The 19,903-nt window shown below is 37.8% G+C and overlaps 1 protein-coding gene and 1 pseudogene across 2 annotated transcripts; one reads left to right on the top strand and one right to left on the bottom strand.

Annotated features, from left to right (window-relative positions):
- Positions 1–1,898: 1,898 nt before the first annotated feature.
- LOC306863449 (uncharacterized protein) lies at positions 1,899–13,651 on the top strand. The gene is made up of 11 exons (XM_079406788.1): positions 1,899–2,125; positions 4,679–4,722; positions 4,816–5,343; positions 5,693–6,376; positions 9,596–9,765; positions 9,869–10,007; positions 10,195–10,252; positions 10,340–10,464; positions 10,656–10,752; positions 10,840–10,945; positions 13,077–13,651. The coding sequence occupies exons 2-10, from the start codon at positions 4,685–4,687 to the stop codon at positions 10,936–10,938; spliced, it is 1,938 nt and encodes a 645-aa protein (XP_079262914.1). The 5' UTR covers positions 1,899–2,125; positions 4,679–4,684; the 3' UTR covers positions 10,939–10,945; positions 13,077–13,651.
- A 1,511-nt stretch (positions 13,652–15,162) lies between these two features.
- LOC306863464 (lipase member H-like) lies at positions 15,163–19,048 on the bottom strand (annotated as a pseudogene). The gene is made up of 9 exons (XR_013786095.1): positions 18,872–19,048; positions 18,671–18,779; positions 18,472–18,563; positions 18,155–18,244; positions 17,864–17,912; positions 16,956–17,086; positions 15,856–15,964; positions 15,597–15,770; positions 15,163–15,370 (listed from the first exon to the last, which is right to left on the bottom strand). The product of XR_013786095.1 is annotated as a lipase member H-like (transcript).
- Between the last annotated feature and the right edge of the window lie 855 nt (positions 19,049–19,903).

Raw genomic sequence — 19,903 nt, 5'->3', positions numbered from 1 at the left:
CACCTTTTTGAGTATAAGTTACAAAGATGTCCTTATAAGGGTACTATTGTTTACATATTTCAGATTGTATTTTGTGAGTGATGTATGTACAGTACATGGCACACAGTAATGGATACTTGCACATTCACATACTTCTCTATTCTGTTCTGTTCTATTATACATTAGTCTGATTAGTCTATGTTAAAATAAATATCTTATTATAGACAATGCTGTAAATAATCTTTACCTCTGAAGCCTCACTGAAACTTTCTGCCTCATTCACTCTCAGCTGTGAATTCACTTCTGTCTCTGTCTACAGCAAATAAAGCAGTGTTTGAAACATGTACATACAGGGAATAGTGGCATACAGAAGAAAATAACTAATTAAGTAAACTGCTGGACAATAACCAATCATTTGTATCCTAAATTATTTTTTAACACTTTAGAATGATAAACACATATTCACTATTAACTATGACTTTTGCCTCAATAAACTCTTCATTTACTGCTTATTATAGCTTGTAAGGTAGTCGTTGTAGTTGTTAAGTTTAGGATGGGATGCAGAATATGGTCATGAAGAATACAGAATTAATATGTGCTTAAGTACTAATAAACAACCAATATGCAAGCTAATAATTGCCTACTGTAGTTAAAAATGATAGCTGAGAAGTTGTTCATCATACTAATGTTATTTTTTATTTTTCTGTATTTGACTAATTATGTGTTTTCTATGATTGGTCCATATATAATCCTACAAACGCTTGTGTATTAATATATTTTATACAATGTAAAAACAGCCAGGTGTTAAAAGCCACTCTATCAGTTCTTCTCAGCTGTGAAGTTTGTATTTCTTGCGTGTCGTCCTAACAAACCTAGGCTGACTGTTTCTTGTTCATTCTTGACAACACATAAAAACGTAAAATTAGTGCAATAATGACAGAGCAGCCCTAAATTAAGATCGGTCCTGTATCAGATCGTCAGTGCTTGCTTGATTGAAATACATCATGTATAGAATTGAGTTAAATATGTCACAATGCTGCAAACGCTGTAAAATCTCAGTTCAACATTATCTTTATTCTTATTTGAAGGGTTCTGATAACATACATACGTGTTCAAATAAAAGACGTTACAAAAGAGTTACGGAAAAATACACTGAAAATAAATAAGTGCATGTTTTTTCCTCCATATAATGATCATCCAATCTTGCTAATTATTCAACGAGAGCAATAGGCAGAGTCACTCAACATTGTGCAACACTATTCGTATCCCACATGCCAACTTACGCTTCTTGACTTTTTCGTAAAAGAGGAGTGAAGAGTTTCTTTCCGCTTTGAACTCATCTCGACCTGTAATGAATGATGGATACAGCGCGGGACCGCATTCGCGAGCATGGACTTGTCGTGACGTCACAAACTGACTGACTGAGTGACTGATTGCCATGGAAACGTAAACGTCATGTATAAATTATCTTGTCTCTTTGAATTTTAAATCATTCTGCATTTATATACAATGGGCCATTAAAACCACAACATGTCGAGAACACAACTGTCCAATGAAAAAGTGCGGGGGACGAATTTACTTTTTATAAAAAGTGAGGGGGACACGTCCCCCGCGTCCCCCGCGTAATCTACGCCCCTGAGTCAAGTCAAGTCACCTTTATTTATATAGCGCTTTTTACAATGCAAATTGTGTCAAAGCACTGCACAATATCAAAAAAAAAGGAAAATAATGTGTCAATAAGTTAAAAAAGTTTAAATAGATGTGTTTACATTTTTATATACACATTTAATTAAATTACAAATAAAATATATTTTAAAAAATGCGTTTTATTTTTATTTATTTATTTTACACGTGGGTGACGATCTACAGAGGTGTCTGTAGGGGCCAGTGTCGCACACTGCTGAAAACGAGTCAGTCACGGGTTCTCTTCCGGGTCATTCTTGTGGATGGATCGCTGGGTCAAGTTGGTCGTGTGGAAAAAATACATATAACAACAATCCACCAATATTTGAGTCCTCGTTTCGATATTCATAGCTCTTTAATCTGTGATGTAATTCATTGTGCAACAGTTCGTTCCTTTCTTTCGCGAGAAACTGGTATTTTGGTGGACTCATCGTCTAGCTGCGTGTGGAAGCCGTTTCGCGGGGTAAGTTATGTGAGGCCAACTAACGTACTGTAACATTATTTACTCTTATTTTATTCTACAAATTATTTTATAGTCAAATGTGCTTTAATTCTGCCATGCTCTAGCATCATCATCAGGTCATTTTGTGTTGCGCAGGTCTATTAAATGGATCATTTGAGGAATATTAATTATTAATGTAGTTAAGTTAGTGTAATGAGTTACTGTTACATTTGGAGTGCTTTTGAAAGCTGTTTTCATCATGTATGAGCATTAAGTGTCATACCTCGTTTTTGATAGCATTTGTGTTTTCTGTCTGGTGCTTGGAATGGAGTTTCTATATTTATATCTACATTTTACATTGTTTTCAGTAACGCCGTAACTCCAGTCGATATGGTATTTTTTATAAATGTATTTTATGTATTGAATTTTCCAGCAACGAAACGATGCATAAATCTGTGTGTGGGGTGGGGTGGGGGGGGTCCTGTCATTGAAACCTGGTAATATAATAATTAAAAAACATTTAACTTGATTTCCAGGCTTTTGTTCTACTGATAGCATGATTTAGGTACTAATAGGTGTAATAATTTAAATGTATTCATTTCACAAATTTCCATAAAAATTTCAAATTGCCTCATAAATATTTATAATAATAAAAAAACAAAGTCTTAAAAGCAATCATGACAATGACCAGGGAAATAATAGAAAATCATGCAGATTCACTGGTCAAAATGTGTGGAAACATCAAAATACTTTACAGATGTGTTTGTTTAAACGTATTATGACCATATTCAGTGCCTATTTCAGGTTTTATAATTTATATAAACTTGTGTTTTCTAATTGACATGCAAAAGAGGGATTTTAAAAAGGGGGTATTATATACAGTGGGGAAAATAATAATTTGATCCCCTGCTGATTTTGTAAGTTTGCCCACTTAAAAAAAGAAAGATGGGTTTATCATTTTTATGGTAGGTTTATTTTAACTGATGGAGAACAAACAATCCAGAAAAAAGCAGCATACAAATGTAACAAAAAAAATAACATTTTAGTAAGTCAAATAAGTATTTGATCTCCAAGCAAAACATGATTTAGTACTTGGTGCAGAAACCCTTGTTGGCAAGCACAGAGGTAAGACTTTTCTTGTATATTTCTTGTAGTTTCTTGTAGCTGCTCACCAGGTTTGCACACATCTCAGGAGGGATTTTGGTCCACGCTTCTTTACAGAACCTCTCTAAATCATTAAGGCTTCTTGGAAACTCAAACCTTCAGCTCCCTCCACAGGTTTTCTATGGGATTAAGGTCTGGAGACTGACTAGGCCACTCCAGGACCTTAATGTGCTTCTTCTTGAGCCACTCCTTTGTTGCCTTGGCGATATGTTTTGGGTCACTGTCATGCTGGAAGACCCATCCATGACCCATCTTCAGTGTTCTGGCTGAGTTTCTCGTCCAAGATTTTACAGTACATGGCCCCATCCATTTGCCCCTCAATGTCGTAAAGTCGTCCTGTACCCTTAGCAGAAAAACAGCCCCAAAGCATAATATTTCCACCTCCGTGAATGACTATAGGGATGGTGTTCATGGGGTGATAGTCAGCATTTCTCTTCCTCCAAACACGACACGTCGAGTTGATGCCAAAGAGCTCAATTTTGGTCTCATCTGACCACAGCACATTCTCCCAAGCCTTCTCTGAATCATTTAGATGTTCATTGGCAAAATTCAGATGGGCCTGTACATGTGACTTCTTGAGCAGAGGGACTTTACGGGCACTGCAGGATTTCAATCCATTGCGGTGTAGTGTGTTACCAATGTTTTGCTTGGTGATTGTGGTCCCAACTGCCTTGAGATCATTAACAAGCTCCTCCCGTGTAGTTCGGGGCTGATCCCGCACCTTTCTCATGATCATCCTTACCCCATGAGGCAAGATCTTGCACGGAGTTCCAGACCAAGGCCGATTGATAGTTGTTTTGTATTTCTTCCATTTCCGAATGGTCGCACCAACAGTTGCCTCCTCCTCACCAAGCTTCTTGCGAATGGTCTTGTAGCCCATTCCAGCCTTGTGCAGGTCTACAATCTCGTCCCTGATGTCCTTTGACAGCGCTTTGGTCTTGCCCATGGTAGTGGAGAGGTTGGAATGGAAGATACAGATTCTATGGACAGGAATCTCTTATACACACAGCGAGCTGAAATTATGAGTATCTTCTTAAAGTGACCGGACTAATCTGTGTTCCCCATGTGCACATAACCTATCTGTGGGATCCAAAATTCCTGCTGGTTGGTAGGGGAGCAAATACTTATTTGACTTACTAAAATCGTAAATCTTTTTTTTTACATTTGTATGCTGCTATTTTCTGGATTGTTTGTTTGATATTCTGTCTCTATCAGTTTTTTTTTTTAAGTGGGCAAACTTACAAAATCAGCAGGGGATCAAATAATTATTTTCCCCACTGTATAATATACCATTTTGTGCTGTCATATTTTGATCAAAAACTACTATGTTAAAACGTTGGTCAATTTTCAGAATGGAGACCTCGGTTGCATAAATTTGGTCTCATGGCTAACAGTTTCTTGTTTTTCAAGGAAACAATGTCACGTCCGCGTTCGAGATCTCCCTTGTATTCAAGGTATTTAATCTAAAGTCGGTGTTACAAAAAACTTTATTTTGTTGTTGCATTGCTGGTTATTAACAGCTTCTTGAACCTCTCGAATATTAACAGAATCCCAACTCTTCATGGGAGGAGAGCGGAAGGATTATATGATAACCAGATACATTCATCGGTACAGTCTGATGCGTGGAGAAAGCCTGAATATGTCAACAAAGTAGAAAGTAGCACACATTGGAACAAAGATTCCTATCAAGGAGAGCAACATGTTGACCACTGGGCCAATTTGATTGATGCAATAGAGCATGCTCAAAAAAGAGGGGCTTCACCTATGACCAGGTCCCACATGCAGAGTGATGAAGATAGGCTGCCCCATTCTCCAAGGAGGCTGCCTAGGGAAAGGTTACCTTCCCCTGATCACACACATTTTGGTGTTGAAGAGCGCTACAGGATGCCATCACCAGGCTGGAACAAGAATGAAGGCATTGATAAGGAGCTCAGTTCACAACATAACCACAGAGAATCAAGGGATAGGCCTTATCCAAGACATCCCGAAGGAAAAAGACAGGATAGGATGGATTATGGATATCATAATGAAGAATATGGCGGTCAATATCAAGAAAGGGGCTCCTTTTCAGAGAGGTACAAGAATACATTTCTTTCCTCGCTTCATACGTCTGACGTGGCTGGAGAGGAACGAAGAAAAGAAGAAAGGATTCAGTCACTTTTTTTGATGGATAAATGTTTTTCTAATTACATCTGTTACATTTAATCTCTATAATTTTAAATTTTAGTCAGTAATGTATTTAATAAATTAAATCTTTATTGTTACCCCTTCATTTGTTTTTTAGATTAGTTTAACTGTCATTATCATCAATTGGAATATATAGATCCATTTAATTGTACTGTTCGTTAAAACCTTGCTAGTAACTATGTATTATTGTAATTTCATTCTAATCTTGGACAAATGTTACTTGCTTTCTTAATACAGGTCATCAAAGTCAGATTATAGGGAGCATCACCCTCCTTCTGAAAGATTTAGAGATTTTGGTCTGCAGGATGAGTTCGTTGAGCATCACAGGGGCTTCAGCCCACGTCGCGCACCTGTCATTGTGGAACACGATCATGGAATCGTAAAACAAGATTCAAGAAACCGTGATCCCCCCAAAATGAGTGGCAATCTGAGGAGCAGAGACCCACCTAGGACAAGTGAAACCCAGAGGAATCATGATCGAGATAGAAGAGACCAAGCCTATCATATGCGTACCTTACAAGATAGACATGGCGGACGACCAAATAATAACCCCCAAGAGGAATCAAGAAAGAACTACTCTTCTTATGGAAGAGAAACTCAAGGAAGAGAGCGCTCAAGACGCATGGATCAACCTAGAATGGAGTCACATTCAAGAGACTCAGAAGTAAGGAGGGAAATGGATTTAAGGGATGTGAGGGATGTTGATTTGAGGAACAGAGAAAGAGAACCTGTCCCCGATTGGGAGGAAGAGAGATCGCAAAGGAATCGTGGAAGGATGATGGGGCAAGGAGTGGTTCGCCAAAGAGCTCAGTATCACAGGAAGCCAAACCGTAATGTTGGTCCTGCACCTAGAATGGATTTCAGTGAACAGGAGACCCTCAAGATCAAAGTGGACATGAGTCGTCCCATTGGGCAAAGCAGGTATAGTATCATTGTCGTATCATTTTTGGTTAGGGTCAAAAGTTCATGCCTCTTTTCTGTGTCCACTGTCGCCACACCATGAAGACATGAAGAAAAACAACAGTCTACAGATTGTGAATGCTTCAGGATGATTCAATGGGAAGTGTAGAGTTGCATCCCAAAAACCCATTAATGGACTGTTTTGTGTCTTCTCATCGTGTACGTGGGTATTGAAGATCATAGCAAAATATGATCACTGGAAGAATAATCTTCATTCAAGGTTTTCAGGACCTCTGAAGAGCTTTAAAAAGGGAAAGGATTTTTAAGGATGTTTGGATGTATCCCCTGAAGTTCCGTCATAACTCTTGTGATTAAACCATCTTATTCAAACCAGGGAGTAATGGAATTAAGGATTGATCTAACATTATTGAAGTATTCGTCTTGTGCTGTTGTGTTGGCACACAAATGCACATGTTTTGTTCAAGCAGATGTTTGGATGTGAAAGATATCAATCGTTCAGTAATCAGGAACATGGATTACTTCAAGGCCCTGACGTGGCTGATGCATCCTAAAATGGGACCAACAGGAGAAGGACACTACTGGTGATCATTCACAAGAAAAGGGTTACAGAGGGTATGTGGAGAAGTTCCAAACTCTACAAATCCCAATTTGCATAAAAAGATGCAATATCCAAGATGCAGTGTGCTATTTCTTGACATAAATGCAAAATGCTTAACATGTGAATGTTTGTCCTATGGAGAAGATGTGGTTTGGATTGCCTTTCATCTTCGCTCCTCGTTTAAATGGAAGTCACATGACCAAATTACCAGGTTAGGAGTAAATCCTGTTGAAAACATCTTTCTGCTGCTAATTCCTTCATATTAATGCTTCAGATGTGTCAGCCATTTGGTTAAGGACCATTGGTTAAGGATGATGTTCTCCACCAGTTAACCCAGGCAAAAGAAAATCAGTCTCCCTTTTTTCATCCACATTTCGGCTATTCAAGATGATGTCTCCACCAAAATACCAGTGCCCCACAGGGGTTGAGCTCTTCTACTTTTAAAGCTGTATTGACTGCAGGTAAGTTGAGTAGGTATGCGCAAGTTTTCCAGATGTCCACAGCATTCAGACTGTCACCCGCTTCAGATTGTTTTCCTTGTGGGTGAAGAAGTATGGCCTTGTTTGAGAGGAAGAAGATGAGGCTGAAAGGACAATTTAATCATTTGATCTGGCGCTGAAGCAAAAACCGTCGTACAACTTTCGATCTTCAAGAAACGTCTCGAATGTGTTTGACTTTCGCCAAGCTGATTATTTGCTTGTACTATCCTAATATTTATTTGTTGATGTTTTTACCATGGGAAGAAACTGCATATGCAGAAAAATTTGAGGCAGATGCTCATAGACACAGATTTTGTGATTTACTAACCTGCATTTGATGATGACCGTCTTGTTCAGCAATCACCCTTCTGCATTGAGTGAGTACTGGGACATGTGGATTGGACAAAGATGCTTCGGTTGAAGAAGACACACCATTGCGATGTTACCATTGTGTAGAACCAACAGCCATCAGTTCACAATGACAGAAACCAAAGAAGCCTAATTGAAATATTCTATTTAAATGGACATTGCAACAGGAATGTTTTGAAGCCTTTTTGTATTTACTCATTTGGAAGACACCTCTATCCAGAGATTTATGTATACATTGCCTTCAAGATCGACAATTTGTGTTTCCTGCCAAACAAACCCATGACCTTGGTGTTGCTATCATCATACATTACCAGATGATCTACTGGACCACCTCCTGCATTTTGTTTCCATATTTGGACTTTGCATTAGAAAGCCATCCCGTTGTATCAGAAAGTGATGAGAACTCTGTAGACATGGCTATTTGCAAGATTCTTCAAGAACTTTTTGCCAAGTTTCCTAAATATGCATCTGTTATGTTGAGGTATTTTTAACAAGGATTTGGCGACGAAGAAAATGAAAGACCCAAAGTGGCAACTGCAAAAATGCCTGTTTACAGATAAACTTGTTTGAAGCAACTGCCAATAGACATTTGATTTCATCCCCAAGACAGTCAAACAGCAAGATTTGCTTAGAAATGATTTGTCATATGCCAAGTAAAAGTCTCAGTGCTGAAATTGGAGGGTATGTCATTTTATTCAGCAAGACGAGGGATCTGTGTAGATACCAACCTAACCGGAGATCTTCAAAACTCTTCCAGCAGTTACCTAAAGTTGATGCCATCTCTCCCATAATTGAGCTTATTATGAAGTTCAATGCATCTAATACTCGTCTAGGATTACTCAAGCTCACCAATCAAGATCTTTCACTGCAAGAAAAACACATTGAAATCTTTTGACTGATTCTATTGGTCGCCATGTCTTGGCACTCTGGAACAGATGAGTTTATTGAAGGATCCTCTGAATGGAAACATGCAATGACAGTGAGAGGAGAGGCATGAACTTGCCATATTTATTATGACCTGACATTTTTATTATGCATCATTAAATTATTTTTTTTTAGTGATATTTAAACGAAGGTTTAGGTTTCTCAAATCGTGCACTTATGCATTTTTCCATGACCTTTTGTAGTATAAATGGTGTGAGTTGTGTGTTCACACTGAAAGTTCCAAAAAGAAAAAGAGTACTTTAAATGCTCTGATTATGCACTTAAAAAAAACAAAAAACAATTATTGTGGAATGTTCACAATGACACTTCATGCGCTCACTGTCTCAGCTTTAATTACTTGGCTAAGGGGGTTGGGCTATCAGTCACCGATTATGAATGAAATAACTTTAGAAAATTCATACATTACATTGCTGAGTATAGCTTTTGTTTTTCAGCACCCCACTCAAATTGAACTGAAATTACGAATTGTTAAAACAACAATCTGAGTAGTATGCACCTATTTTTATTTACTGGGTCACAGTGAATCGTTTCAGTTGTTTTCCGTAAAAGGAGACTACTTTTGATTTCATTGGAAGAGACATCTTAGATTAATAGAAGTAGGGCTGGTAAATTTGTAGATAAAAGGTATTATATGACAAGTAAAGGGCCAATTGTTTAGCATTAAAATAAACGTTGCAGTGTTTATGGTTAATCTTAAACTTTACTACTGAACATTTGTATCTGAACTTTGTACTTTGTTATTCCAATTTATATTAATTCATAAGTGTTGTCATCTGGTTAATGTGTTGAAAGGAGCATATTAAAGCTGTAATGTGACCTCTTGTTCAGTCATTTAGGATATTCTTCAGATAGGCAGTTATCACTTGACTTAGTCAATGTGGGTCGACAACGCCTCGATTTCCTTCCCATGCTGGAGCATTCTGGAACTTACAGGGAATCAGCAGTGCATTCTGGGACATTTGCCCAAGAGATCATCACCCTTGTGCACCAAGTTAAAGGTCAGGAACCAGTGGATTAGCTTGGCAGCATATTGTGTATCTTAGAAAGAGCTTATCTTATGTATCAGAGTTGATTTTGGTTAACTGCTTATTTGTTTTGCAGAAAATTACTTTAGGGGCCAAGGCATCACACTTAATGAACGTTTTGCAAATGAACAGTATTATTCACTCCAAGATGAGTTTAAGGAGGAAGAAGAAGAGGTGGAGGAGGAGATGGGAAACATGAGACCAGTCATGAATAGGTACACTTGCCAGTTACTTTGTTTTTATTCATTAGTGAGGCTTGAGGTAAGCATCACTATTGTTTTTATTTAGGGTTAGTGTTTTAGATTAAAGTGATTAAAGATTTGATCACCCCCAATCCTAAATTAGAAATTTTCTCCACACTGTTTGCGATGCAAGCATGAAAATGCTGGTCTTTTATTATAGGCAACACAGAATGCCTTCATCAGAAACTCAGATCTTCTGCAAGATCGGGCCGGATCCAGTAAGTTGATCTTTTTAAGGTCCATCAATATCAAGTAGAATATTTAATCTATGTTGGTTCAAATTTTAAATGTTTTGCTAACTTCAGAGACGACAGCTTGTCCCCGACCCTGGTGACCTCAGGTATGACCTGGAGCGAAGAAGACAACAACGAATGGAGGGTGTGAAGATCACCATTGCTGGGGGAAACTTTGCTCCAGCGGCTCCTGAAGGGTATGGACTGAAAAGTGTTCCTGTTAGCTGTCTTCAGAGCAACGTTTAATATTATTGCTATGTATTCAGGTGCTATGCCAATATTTTAGATTTACAAAATTATGGCCTGGTTTCACATACAGGGCTTAGAGTAAGCCAGGATTAGGCCATAGTTCAATTATCTATTGTCTATTGCTGTTGTCTTTCCAAAGTCAAGAGAGTGAGCCTCCCTATGTGAGTGACGATCCTGAAGAAGTGGATGAGAACTTTAGGTGGTCAGAACAAGACCATGAGCGTCAAAGGCAGTGGGTGAGTTGTTGTTGTTGTTGATGTGAAACAACATGTCTATTTTTAAGAGTATAATTGTTCATACCATGACTCATTTTGGTTCTTCAGGATGGTCCGTGCCAAAGAATGCCAGTACCTAACAGACAGAACTTCGATCCACGGGGGAATTTCAATCGGAAAAGCAGACCACGGGGACGGAGGACTTGAAATAGTGGTGAGGAAGATGTGTGTGTATTTAATTATGATTATGTTTGTTTAGATAAATGTATTTATATACAGTGCCCTCCAAATGTATTGGAACAGTAAAGACAAAATTGTTCTGTTGGCTGTGGAGTCGAGACATTTATAAAATATGATTAAAAGATGAATATGAGACAAAACTACAGAATGTCACATTTTATTATTGGGTGATTCAACACATAGATGTTTTACCAGCTAAGAAGTTCAGCACTTTTAGAGTTTCATCCCTCTATCTGATGTGAGCATAAGTATTGGAACAGTTGCCTCACAGGTCTTTCTAAGTGATCAGCTGTGTCCTGTTGCATTAATTCTTCAGATATTAAATGCAGGAAACGTGTCTTATCGGTTATATCCATTACTTCTGAATCTAGCATTTGATGATGACACACACAAACCAGGATGAAGATGAGGGAGCTGACTTTGAGAGAAAAGCAAGCAATTTGGATGCTAAAAGAAAAGAAGTCAGTTAGAGCTATAGCAAAAACAATGGGCATGGAGAAATCAAGAGTTTGGAAACCACCAGCAACCAACAACGACCTGATCAGCTGAGTAAACAACAGTAGTTGATGACAGAAAAATCATAAATGCTGTGAAAAGGAACCCTAAAAGACGTGTCTGTAAAATCACCAACAAATTCCAGAAAGCTGGGGTGATGCTCTGACAATCTACTGTCCTCAGGAGATTTTGACACAGAATTACAGATGCTACACAGCAAGATGCAAACCTCTGACCAGCACCAAAAATAGAAAGGCAAGATTAGAGTTTGCAAAAAAGCACAGAAGAGTGAGCCAGAAGAGTTTTGGAACTGTGTTTATGGACCGATGAGACAAAGATGAACCTTTATCTAAGTGATGGGAAAGCAAAAATGTGGAGAAAAAAAAGAGAACTGCAAATGATCCCAAGCATACAGCCTCATCTGTAAAGCATGGTGGAGGTGGTGTCGTGGCATGGACATGCATGGCTGCATCTGGAGCAGACCATCTCAACTTTACTGATGACTTAATGTATGATGACAGTAGCAGAATGAATTTGGAAGGGTACAAAACCATCTTGCTTACCAATATTCAAGAAAATGCCTCCAGATTCATTGGGAAGTGCTTCATATTGCATCAGGACAATGACCCAAAACACCCTGCAAGTTCAGTCAAGGAATTTATAAGGGCAAAGAAATGGAAAGTCTTAGATTGCCCAAGTCAATCTCCAGATTTAAATCTGATTGAACATGAATTTCACCAGCTGAAGAAGAGTAAAGGCAGAAACTCCCCAAAACAAGCAGCAATTGGAATTGGCTGCATTTAAGGCTGGGAAAAGTATTTCAAAGGATGAGACCAAGAGTCTGGTGATGTCTATGGGTCACAGACTCACTGCTGTGATTGTGCGCAAGGGATCTGCAACTAAATAATAGCTTTTAATCTTTTATATCTGCCTTATGTTCAACTGTCCCAATACTTATGCTCACATCAATGAGTGAAGTGAAGTGACCCATACTCGGAATTCGTGCTCTGCATTTAACCCATCCAACGTGAACACACACACACCGTGAACACACACCCGGAGCAGTGGGCATCCATTTTATGCTGCGGCGCCTAGGGAGCAGTTGGGGGTTCGGTGCCTTGCTCAAGGGCACGTCAGTCGTGGTATTGAGGGTGGAGAGAGCGCTGGACATTCACTCCCCCCACCTACAATCCCTGCCGGCCGGAGACTCGAACCCGCAACCTTTGGATTACAAGTCCGACTCTCTAACCATTAGCCCACGACTTCCCACATGGGCTCTAAAAGTGGGATGAACGGGATGAACTCTAAAAGTGTTGTTCTTTTTGTTTGGTAAAACATGTATGTGTTGAAACGGCTCATAATAAAATGTGACATTCTGTAGTTTTGGCTCATATTCATCTTTTAATCATATTTGCAAATGTCTTGACTCCACAGCCAACAGAGCAATTTTGACTTTACTGTTCCAATACTTATGGAGGGCACTGTATATCTTTTTTGACTAATCGGTATATATTTATACTTTATTTCTCTGAATTTCAAACATAAGTATGTGGTGGTGTGTACATTGCTTCTTTATTTTTCTGTTCTCCTGTTTTGTTTGTGACCTGCAGGTGGCAGTGCGTGAGAAGAAAGTCAACAATTCAAATTTGAGGTCACTTGTGTGCAACTGTGGTTTTGTTCTTTCTGTTTTGATATTAGAAACACCTAAGACCTTGATTGAAGGTCCACTGCTTCCCCACATTTGGTGGATTATTTCGTCCATTTTTTTATTCACCCATTAGCATTTGTTTGATTCAAGGAGAAAGCTTGTAATGATTATTTGATTTGAAGATGGAAACAAATAAAATAGGACACCTCATTGGGCAAGTTAAAGTGATAAAGATTAAGTATCACCTTGCCCTGCTCTCGTCCTGAAATAATGCTATTCTTCATTATCAGTGGAGTAACTAGTTTAGTTTTTGATAAGGCACAAATCACAATTGATACAATATAAATTCATTTGCCATTTCATAGCAGTATGCAACACATGGATAGTTTTGCTTTTATACAAAAATACAGACTTTTTGTCATTCCTACATATGACAAAATAATTTCATATTTGATGTATCCTGCTGTGTAAACTCAAAGTAGAAATTGTTGTGTAAATAAAATCTATTTGTGCCAAAATGTTCTCAAATGAAGCTTCAGTTGTTTTCAGGCCACTTTATTTCCATTTATTTTACAAAAGAATGCAAAAGCTGTACATGTAAAACATCTTTGCAGTAGAATATTTGGTTCATACATAACTACACAGAAATGATATAGATTGCTCCAACCGGAGTCAGAATTACAGGGCTTGACGCTTACCTTTTCCCCAAGGAGCACATGTGCTCCTAAGTCAAAAAATTTAGGAGCGCATTAAAAAAATTTAGGGGTGCAATGCAAATTTTTCAAATTAGGTGTTTTAGCTTAATAAGGGGATACAAAGAGACATTTACAAGCACAATTATTTAATTTATCAGAATACAGAAAGTACACAAGGTTCTTAAATAATTTTACTTCAGACACTATTTAATAGGCTAATTATGTAATTAGTTATAATCCTATTAAACTGTGTCGGTATAAAATTTTCACAATAATCATTGAAGCTTTTGTCACGGTATATGTTTTTGTTTTTAAATCACAATATATAATTTCTAAGTGAAAAAAGTGTTGTCCTCCTAACAGGTTAAATAACTTTATTAAAGATAATTTACTAAAAGACTTTTATAAAAAATACATAAAAATATAAAGTAAACAAGTGTTTCAAGATTAGAGTGCAAAAGATTGTTCAAATGAACGAAAGAACAATATAAGTAAGGTCCCATTTATTAACATTAGTTAAAGCAGGTTAACATTAACTAAAAATGTGCAATAACTAATTGTTGCAGTAGTTAATATTCTTTGTTAATGTTGATTAATAAAACTATGTTAGTTAATGTTAGCTCCATTGAATTATATTAAGACAACTTTTGATTTTATAATGTATTATTAAAAGTTGAAATTAAGATAGCATTATTAATAAATGCAGTCATTGTTTTTTTCATGTTAACTAATGGAACTTGTGTTACTGAACAATAATAACGAATCAGTCGTTGATATATAGATAGGCCCACTGTTCTCTATTATAGATCAGTGGATGGGCCATGCTTTAGCTTAGAAAAAATGTTTGAAAATAAATAGCTCATTAAGTCTTTAAGTAAGAATTATTTGATGCTATTGTGAAGACTAAAGCGAATATAAATATCTAAATGACTGTGAGTGTCCACAGTTTTAGGAAAGTAGCGCAGCTGATTTATTTACTGGGTTACCGGGGTAACGGCAGCGCCCTCTAGTGGCGAATGTGCGTCATTCAGCGCGTCTTCACTTTAACTCGCTCCGCTTTTCTTCTCATCTGTGCTCATTTAAATTAAACCGTTGCCTTTTTAAAGTTCTAAAGTAATCATATGAGGCTGCATCGCAATTTTTCCATAAATAAACAGAATAAATTAATACGTTTGTTATAGGCTACTGTATAAGTTAGGCTGTTTTGTATTTTGTTTTGTATTCGCACTTGTGCTCCTAAATACATTTTCCAGTTCGCACACATCTATTTTTAGTCGCAAATGCGAGTGAAATGCTCGCACTGTCGAGCCCTGAATTATATATTGTAAAACTGCACTTTAATTCTGCCCTCAACACTGGAATATAAACATTTTATACTAGTACACTCACTGTAGTAATCTCACAGAAAAGGCACTAAAAGTTTTTAACTGTTTAGACCCCTTTAAATGTCTGTTATAGTTCAGATGTGATTTTCTATAGATGAGATTAATCACAGGGCAACGGTTTGAAAGACACCTCAGCATTCTCTTCCAAAATAATGTCATATCGACACATTAGTGGCCTGTTGGAGAAAGGAGCAGACACCATAATTAAATGCCCGTTTTTGTTGAGCATGCATTACAAATTTGTAATAATATTTCACTGTATTTTACAGAATTTATGATCATATAAATGCCGCCTTGTTGAATTTAAAAGACTTCTTTTGAAAACATTTGATCCTAAACTTTTGAACAGTTGTGTATTAATTCATTAGTTTAGGAAAGTTTGGATGGGCAGTAACTCTTCACCTGTTTGGATTTTCCAGTGGGGTTATCCGAATACGAAGCAGCCTTATCTTGTATCGAGGTCCAATCACATTCCCAGTGACAATCCGTAAAGAGATTTTCTGAATTGGATATAGATCCTCATCAAACTGCGCCAATAGTCGAGTGGATGTATACTGCTCAAATCTGAACAGCTTACTAACAAAACCATACAAAACATCCATTACAATGATGACAAGTCAAATATAAATGGATCTATATAAACTCATTGCAGTTTACGTACATATCTATCTGGGACTCTATTACATTTTTTCCATTATACAGTCGGACTATGACCACCCCCCAGCGCAGAAACTGGTTCCAGGTAACTAGGTCCACTCTGTAACTTGTCTCTGTTAAAATGAGAAATCAGAATATTGCACAAACCCCTTTTGAGAAAACAACTTTTGCAATGAGTCGTTATAGAGCTGCTAAGAGCTCCGTTATGGAGCTCTGCCGTAGTTGAGAAATACGCTCTTGTTTGCCCAAACCTCAAGAGTGTATCCCTCCACTGGATCATGTCATAACCTGAAGATGTAGATCATAGAAGTTAATCTTAACAATAAACAGCTAGTGCCATTCACTTGCGGGGAAGTCGTGGCCTAATGGTTAGAGAGTCGGACTCGTAATCCAAAGGTCCAGTGCTCTCTCCACCCTCAATACCATGACAGGTGCCCTTGAGTAAGGCACCGAACCCCCAACTGCTCCCCGGGCGCCGCAGCATAAATGGCTGCCCACTGCTGTGTGTGTGTGTTCACTGCTGTGTGTGTGCACGTTGGATGGGTTAAATGCAGAGCACGAATTCCGAGTATGGGTCACCATACTTGGCAGTATGTCACTTCACTTTAAAACTCTTGATAGTCTAACAGCGCTGTGAATTTTTTGTTTGTATCACTCTGCTTGCTTTGTCTGTGTTTGGTTGTAAGTGCTGAGTCAAAAAAATAATTAGATCTACGATGATCCTTCAGAAATGCTGAACGAATGCTGATGCTGTTCTTATAGCCTACTGTAAAAAATATTTCTGTTTTAAAAGAAAATTTGGTTTCTGTCCTTCTACTTAACATTTTCACATTTAATTCTGTGTTAATTGTGAAATTCACAAGCAATTTCTGAATCAAAAATGTTTCTACACCAAATTGTTTCAGTGTAGTTTGTTAGGAAATGTATGTGTTCATCGGCTGAGCAAAAGCAGGCTGGCAGTACCTGGCAATATTGTGTGTAAAATGTAAGTTAGCTTGTATATTCATTTCTTTATTGGACTGTTGTTCATATCACACTTGCAGTGTTTACTCAGTATTCATATTTGCATTAATTGTGGTTAATTACTATATGTATTGCTTTTACCCAGAACAGGACAGGAAGCAGGCTTGAAGGTCTCACACTGCAAACACTGACCACTGAGGAAGTCGCTGTATGAGGAACATGGATATGCCGTAAGTTTACAGGTGTGATTCAGAGCGCACAGGCAGTGGCGCCTCCAGAAATTTTTCATTGGGGTGGCCAGATGGGGCCACTTAAAATCTTGGGGTGGCACACCAAAACTATAAACCCTAAAAATGTATTGGTGATTTAAAAAAAAATCCCATTGTTTTTGCCTTTTTGGTGTCTATTCATGCCATTTTATTTTTTAGGAAAAAAATATGAATAAAATATATTTTTTCAAAAATTTTAATTTTCCATTTTTTTCTAATGCTCTAAACAATGTAATGACATGAAAAAAAGCTTTTTTGGGGGGGTCTCAGGAGGATATAGCGGGCACATGACAGAATCGGGCAATGAAGTCAGCACACGCTTTTGACGCGTGCCATTTTGAGAACACTACAGAAAGAGCACGTTGTTTTCGCCTGTGTGGATACTTCAAAAGACGTTTGCTCTGCCTGTGTGGTTTACCTGTAACACGTTCAGAACGTGCGTTTTGTCCGACTCCAAACGCACGCATTCGACGCCCATTTCCTGTTATGATAAACGCACGTCAAAAACGCGCGTTTTTGGTGACTCCAAAGCGCGCGTCAAGAACGCGCGTTTCATAGGAAATCACACGTCGAAGACGCGCGTTTTGATACACAAAACCGTGCGTTTCCGACGCGCGTTCGCCATAATCCCAAAGCGCTTCATGCCTGCCTGACTGTGCATTAGGGATGAAATGCATAACTGATGCTACTAAAATTTATACTGGCCAGTGGGGTGGCCAGGAGTCGGCCAGGGGTGGCCATGGCCACCCCTGGCCACCCCCTGGTGGCGCCATTGCGCACAGGTACAGGAAAACAGACCTCTGGTGATCACACACAAAATAAGACTTCCCTGTGGAGAATAGAAGCAATGAGATTACATTTTAGAGTACATTTTTGTATTTGGAGTACATTTTGTAATTAAATCAATCCCAATGTGAGGATTGCATAATTTAATTTTGACAGAATCGTAATTACACAGCCAGCTTTATGCATTTTGGGGGGTTTATCTGGAGAGCATTCTGTATGAGATATATCATTACATCAGATCTCAACCCTGACCTTTCCTAAAATGTTTTATCTTAACTTACTGACCTGAGAAGATGGTCTTGGGACATCCAGGCTGATCTAATCCTCCATTGGCATAGAAATCAATATGCCCATGGGTTCCTCTAAGGCCAAAAACTGCCACAGGAAACAGTGTTTGAGCATGGGATTTTTAGGCTATGTTTGGCACACTATGTAATACTATTTTAGTAGAACATACTGTGCACAGTGTGCAAATTTTCAGTATGAATGGAATACTTGGAACAATGTGAAAAATACAACAAATAATCATCTTCATCTTCAATACAACAAATAATAATCATCATATTCTGTGATTTTAGTAGTATGTCCTTTATTATACTTACAATTCATATCTGTATGCAGCACATCTACAAACTGGGCATCAGTTGGATCAAGGTGTTCCTCAGGGGGAGCATTGGCCCTGCTGGGTCCAGACCTAGAGTCGACCAGGTTAAACATTTAGTAAACAATATTTATTGGACAAGTTTAACAAACTGAAGATGTTACAACTGGTTTTGTGTCATTGGCTTTCCTGAATTTCACCTGTGATTCTGCCCACCCGTCCTCCCAGCATTGCCCCAATGAATCCAGCCACGTGTGCACCCAAACTGACCCCAATCAGATGGATGGATTCAAGAGATGCTCCCTCTTTCTGAAAATAACACCATATTGATTAAATTGGCAGACATTACTGACTAAAGCTATTTCAGAGCTGAAACGCTAATGAAAGGCTACTGACCCTACCTCCATACTCTCTATGAAGCCGGTGATGTTCACAGCCGTACCCCGTGTGTTGGCCACAGCCGTGAAATAATTGAGATTGGCCGCCCCTCTGTTCCAATCCACTAACAGGATGTTCATGTCCTTCTTTGCTGCTAACAAGTGCACAATGTGGTTGATCCAGATAGGCGGTGCCCCCGTGGGTCGCAATCACTGTCTTCACCTAACGACAGAAGACACTGGTTTACTGGTCTGTATTTTTCTGTATGTTTGTGTGTGAAAGAGATGAAGTTGTAAACTATTGAATTGAATAATTATGGCTTGTTATACCTTTGTTTCTAGCTAGTTTGCTAGTTTTGTTTCAGATAATCGTACACTTACATTAAATGAAAATTAGAAATGTTGCTGTGGCAAATTTAAGTACTAAAATGGCTAAAAGTGGAATTAAAGCTATATAGGAATATTTGAAGAAACTAATGAAATTACAAATGCACATTAAATATTAGTAAATATTATCATAGGAAAAAGAATGCTAAAATAACACTGCAGCATGGACAGATCTAGTGGCATTTATTTTAAAAAACAAATAATGTAAAAACACAAATTAAGCAAACATTTTACATAAAAAGAAGCTGATGTTTCACATTATACAATATTAAGTTAATTTTATTCAAAATAAAGACAAATAAAATTTAGACACTTTAAGACAACACTGAAACAACATTAAATGGGTATTCAGTGCATGATTAGAAATGTTTTTTAGAATTTCTTTTTAGAAATATATAATTATTGAATTTTTTTAATCATGAACATGTCAAATAATGTCTGCATATCACAAAATATTACCAGAGCCATGTTCAAATTAAACATTTTCCTATATTTTGTGTTTCTCATTTAGCCTTTGGTTAGCAAGCTTAGCCATGTAGCTTAGCATAGTGCTAGTTGGCTCTTTTGATTAGTTAAAATATCAACATAAAACACTATTTTTTAACAGACATCAATAAGATTTTTTAAATGTGAAGAAGTAAAGGTCAAAAATAGCTCAGAAAAGTGTAG

The sequence above is a fragment of the Barbus barbus genome (genome assembly GCF_936440315.1).
Source record: "Barbus barbus genome assembly, chromosome: 44".
Taxonomy (NCBI): domain Eukaryota; kingdom Metazoa; phylum Chordata; class Actinopteri; order Cypriniformes; family Cyprinidae; genus Barbus; species Barbus barbus.
This window is presented reverse-complemented; position numbering and strand designations above follow the sequence as displayed.

What these genes read in the sequence shown, in the direction of transcription:
- LOC306863449 (XM_079406788.1), top strand. Translation starts at nt 4,685, where the DNA reads ATGTCACGTCCGCGTTCGAGATCTCCCTTGTATTCAAG. An exon ending in ATGAGACCAGTCATGAATAG is followed by an intron (nt 10,008 to 10,194) that starts GTACACTTGCCA and finishes CTTTTATTATAG; the next exon opens with GCAACACAGAATGCCTTCAT. An exon ending in ATGAGCGTCAAAGGCAGTGG is followed by an intron (nt 10,753 to 10,839) that starts GTGAGTTGTTGT and finishes TTGGTTCTTCAG; the next exon opens with GATGGTCCGTGCCAAAGAAT.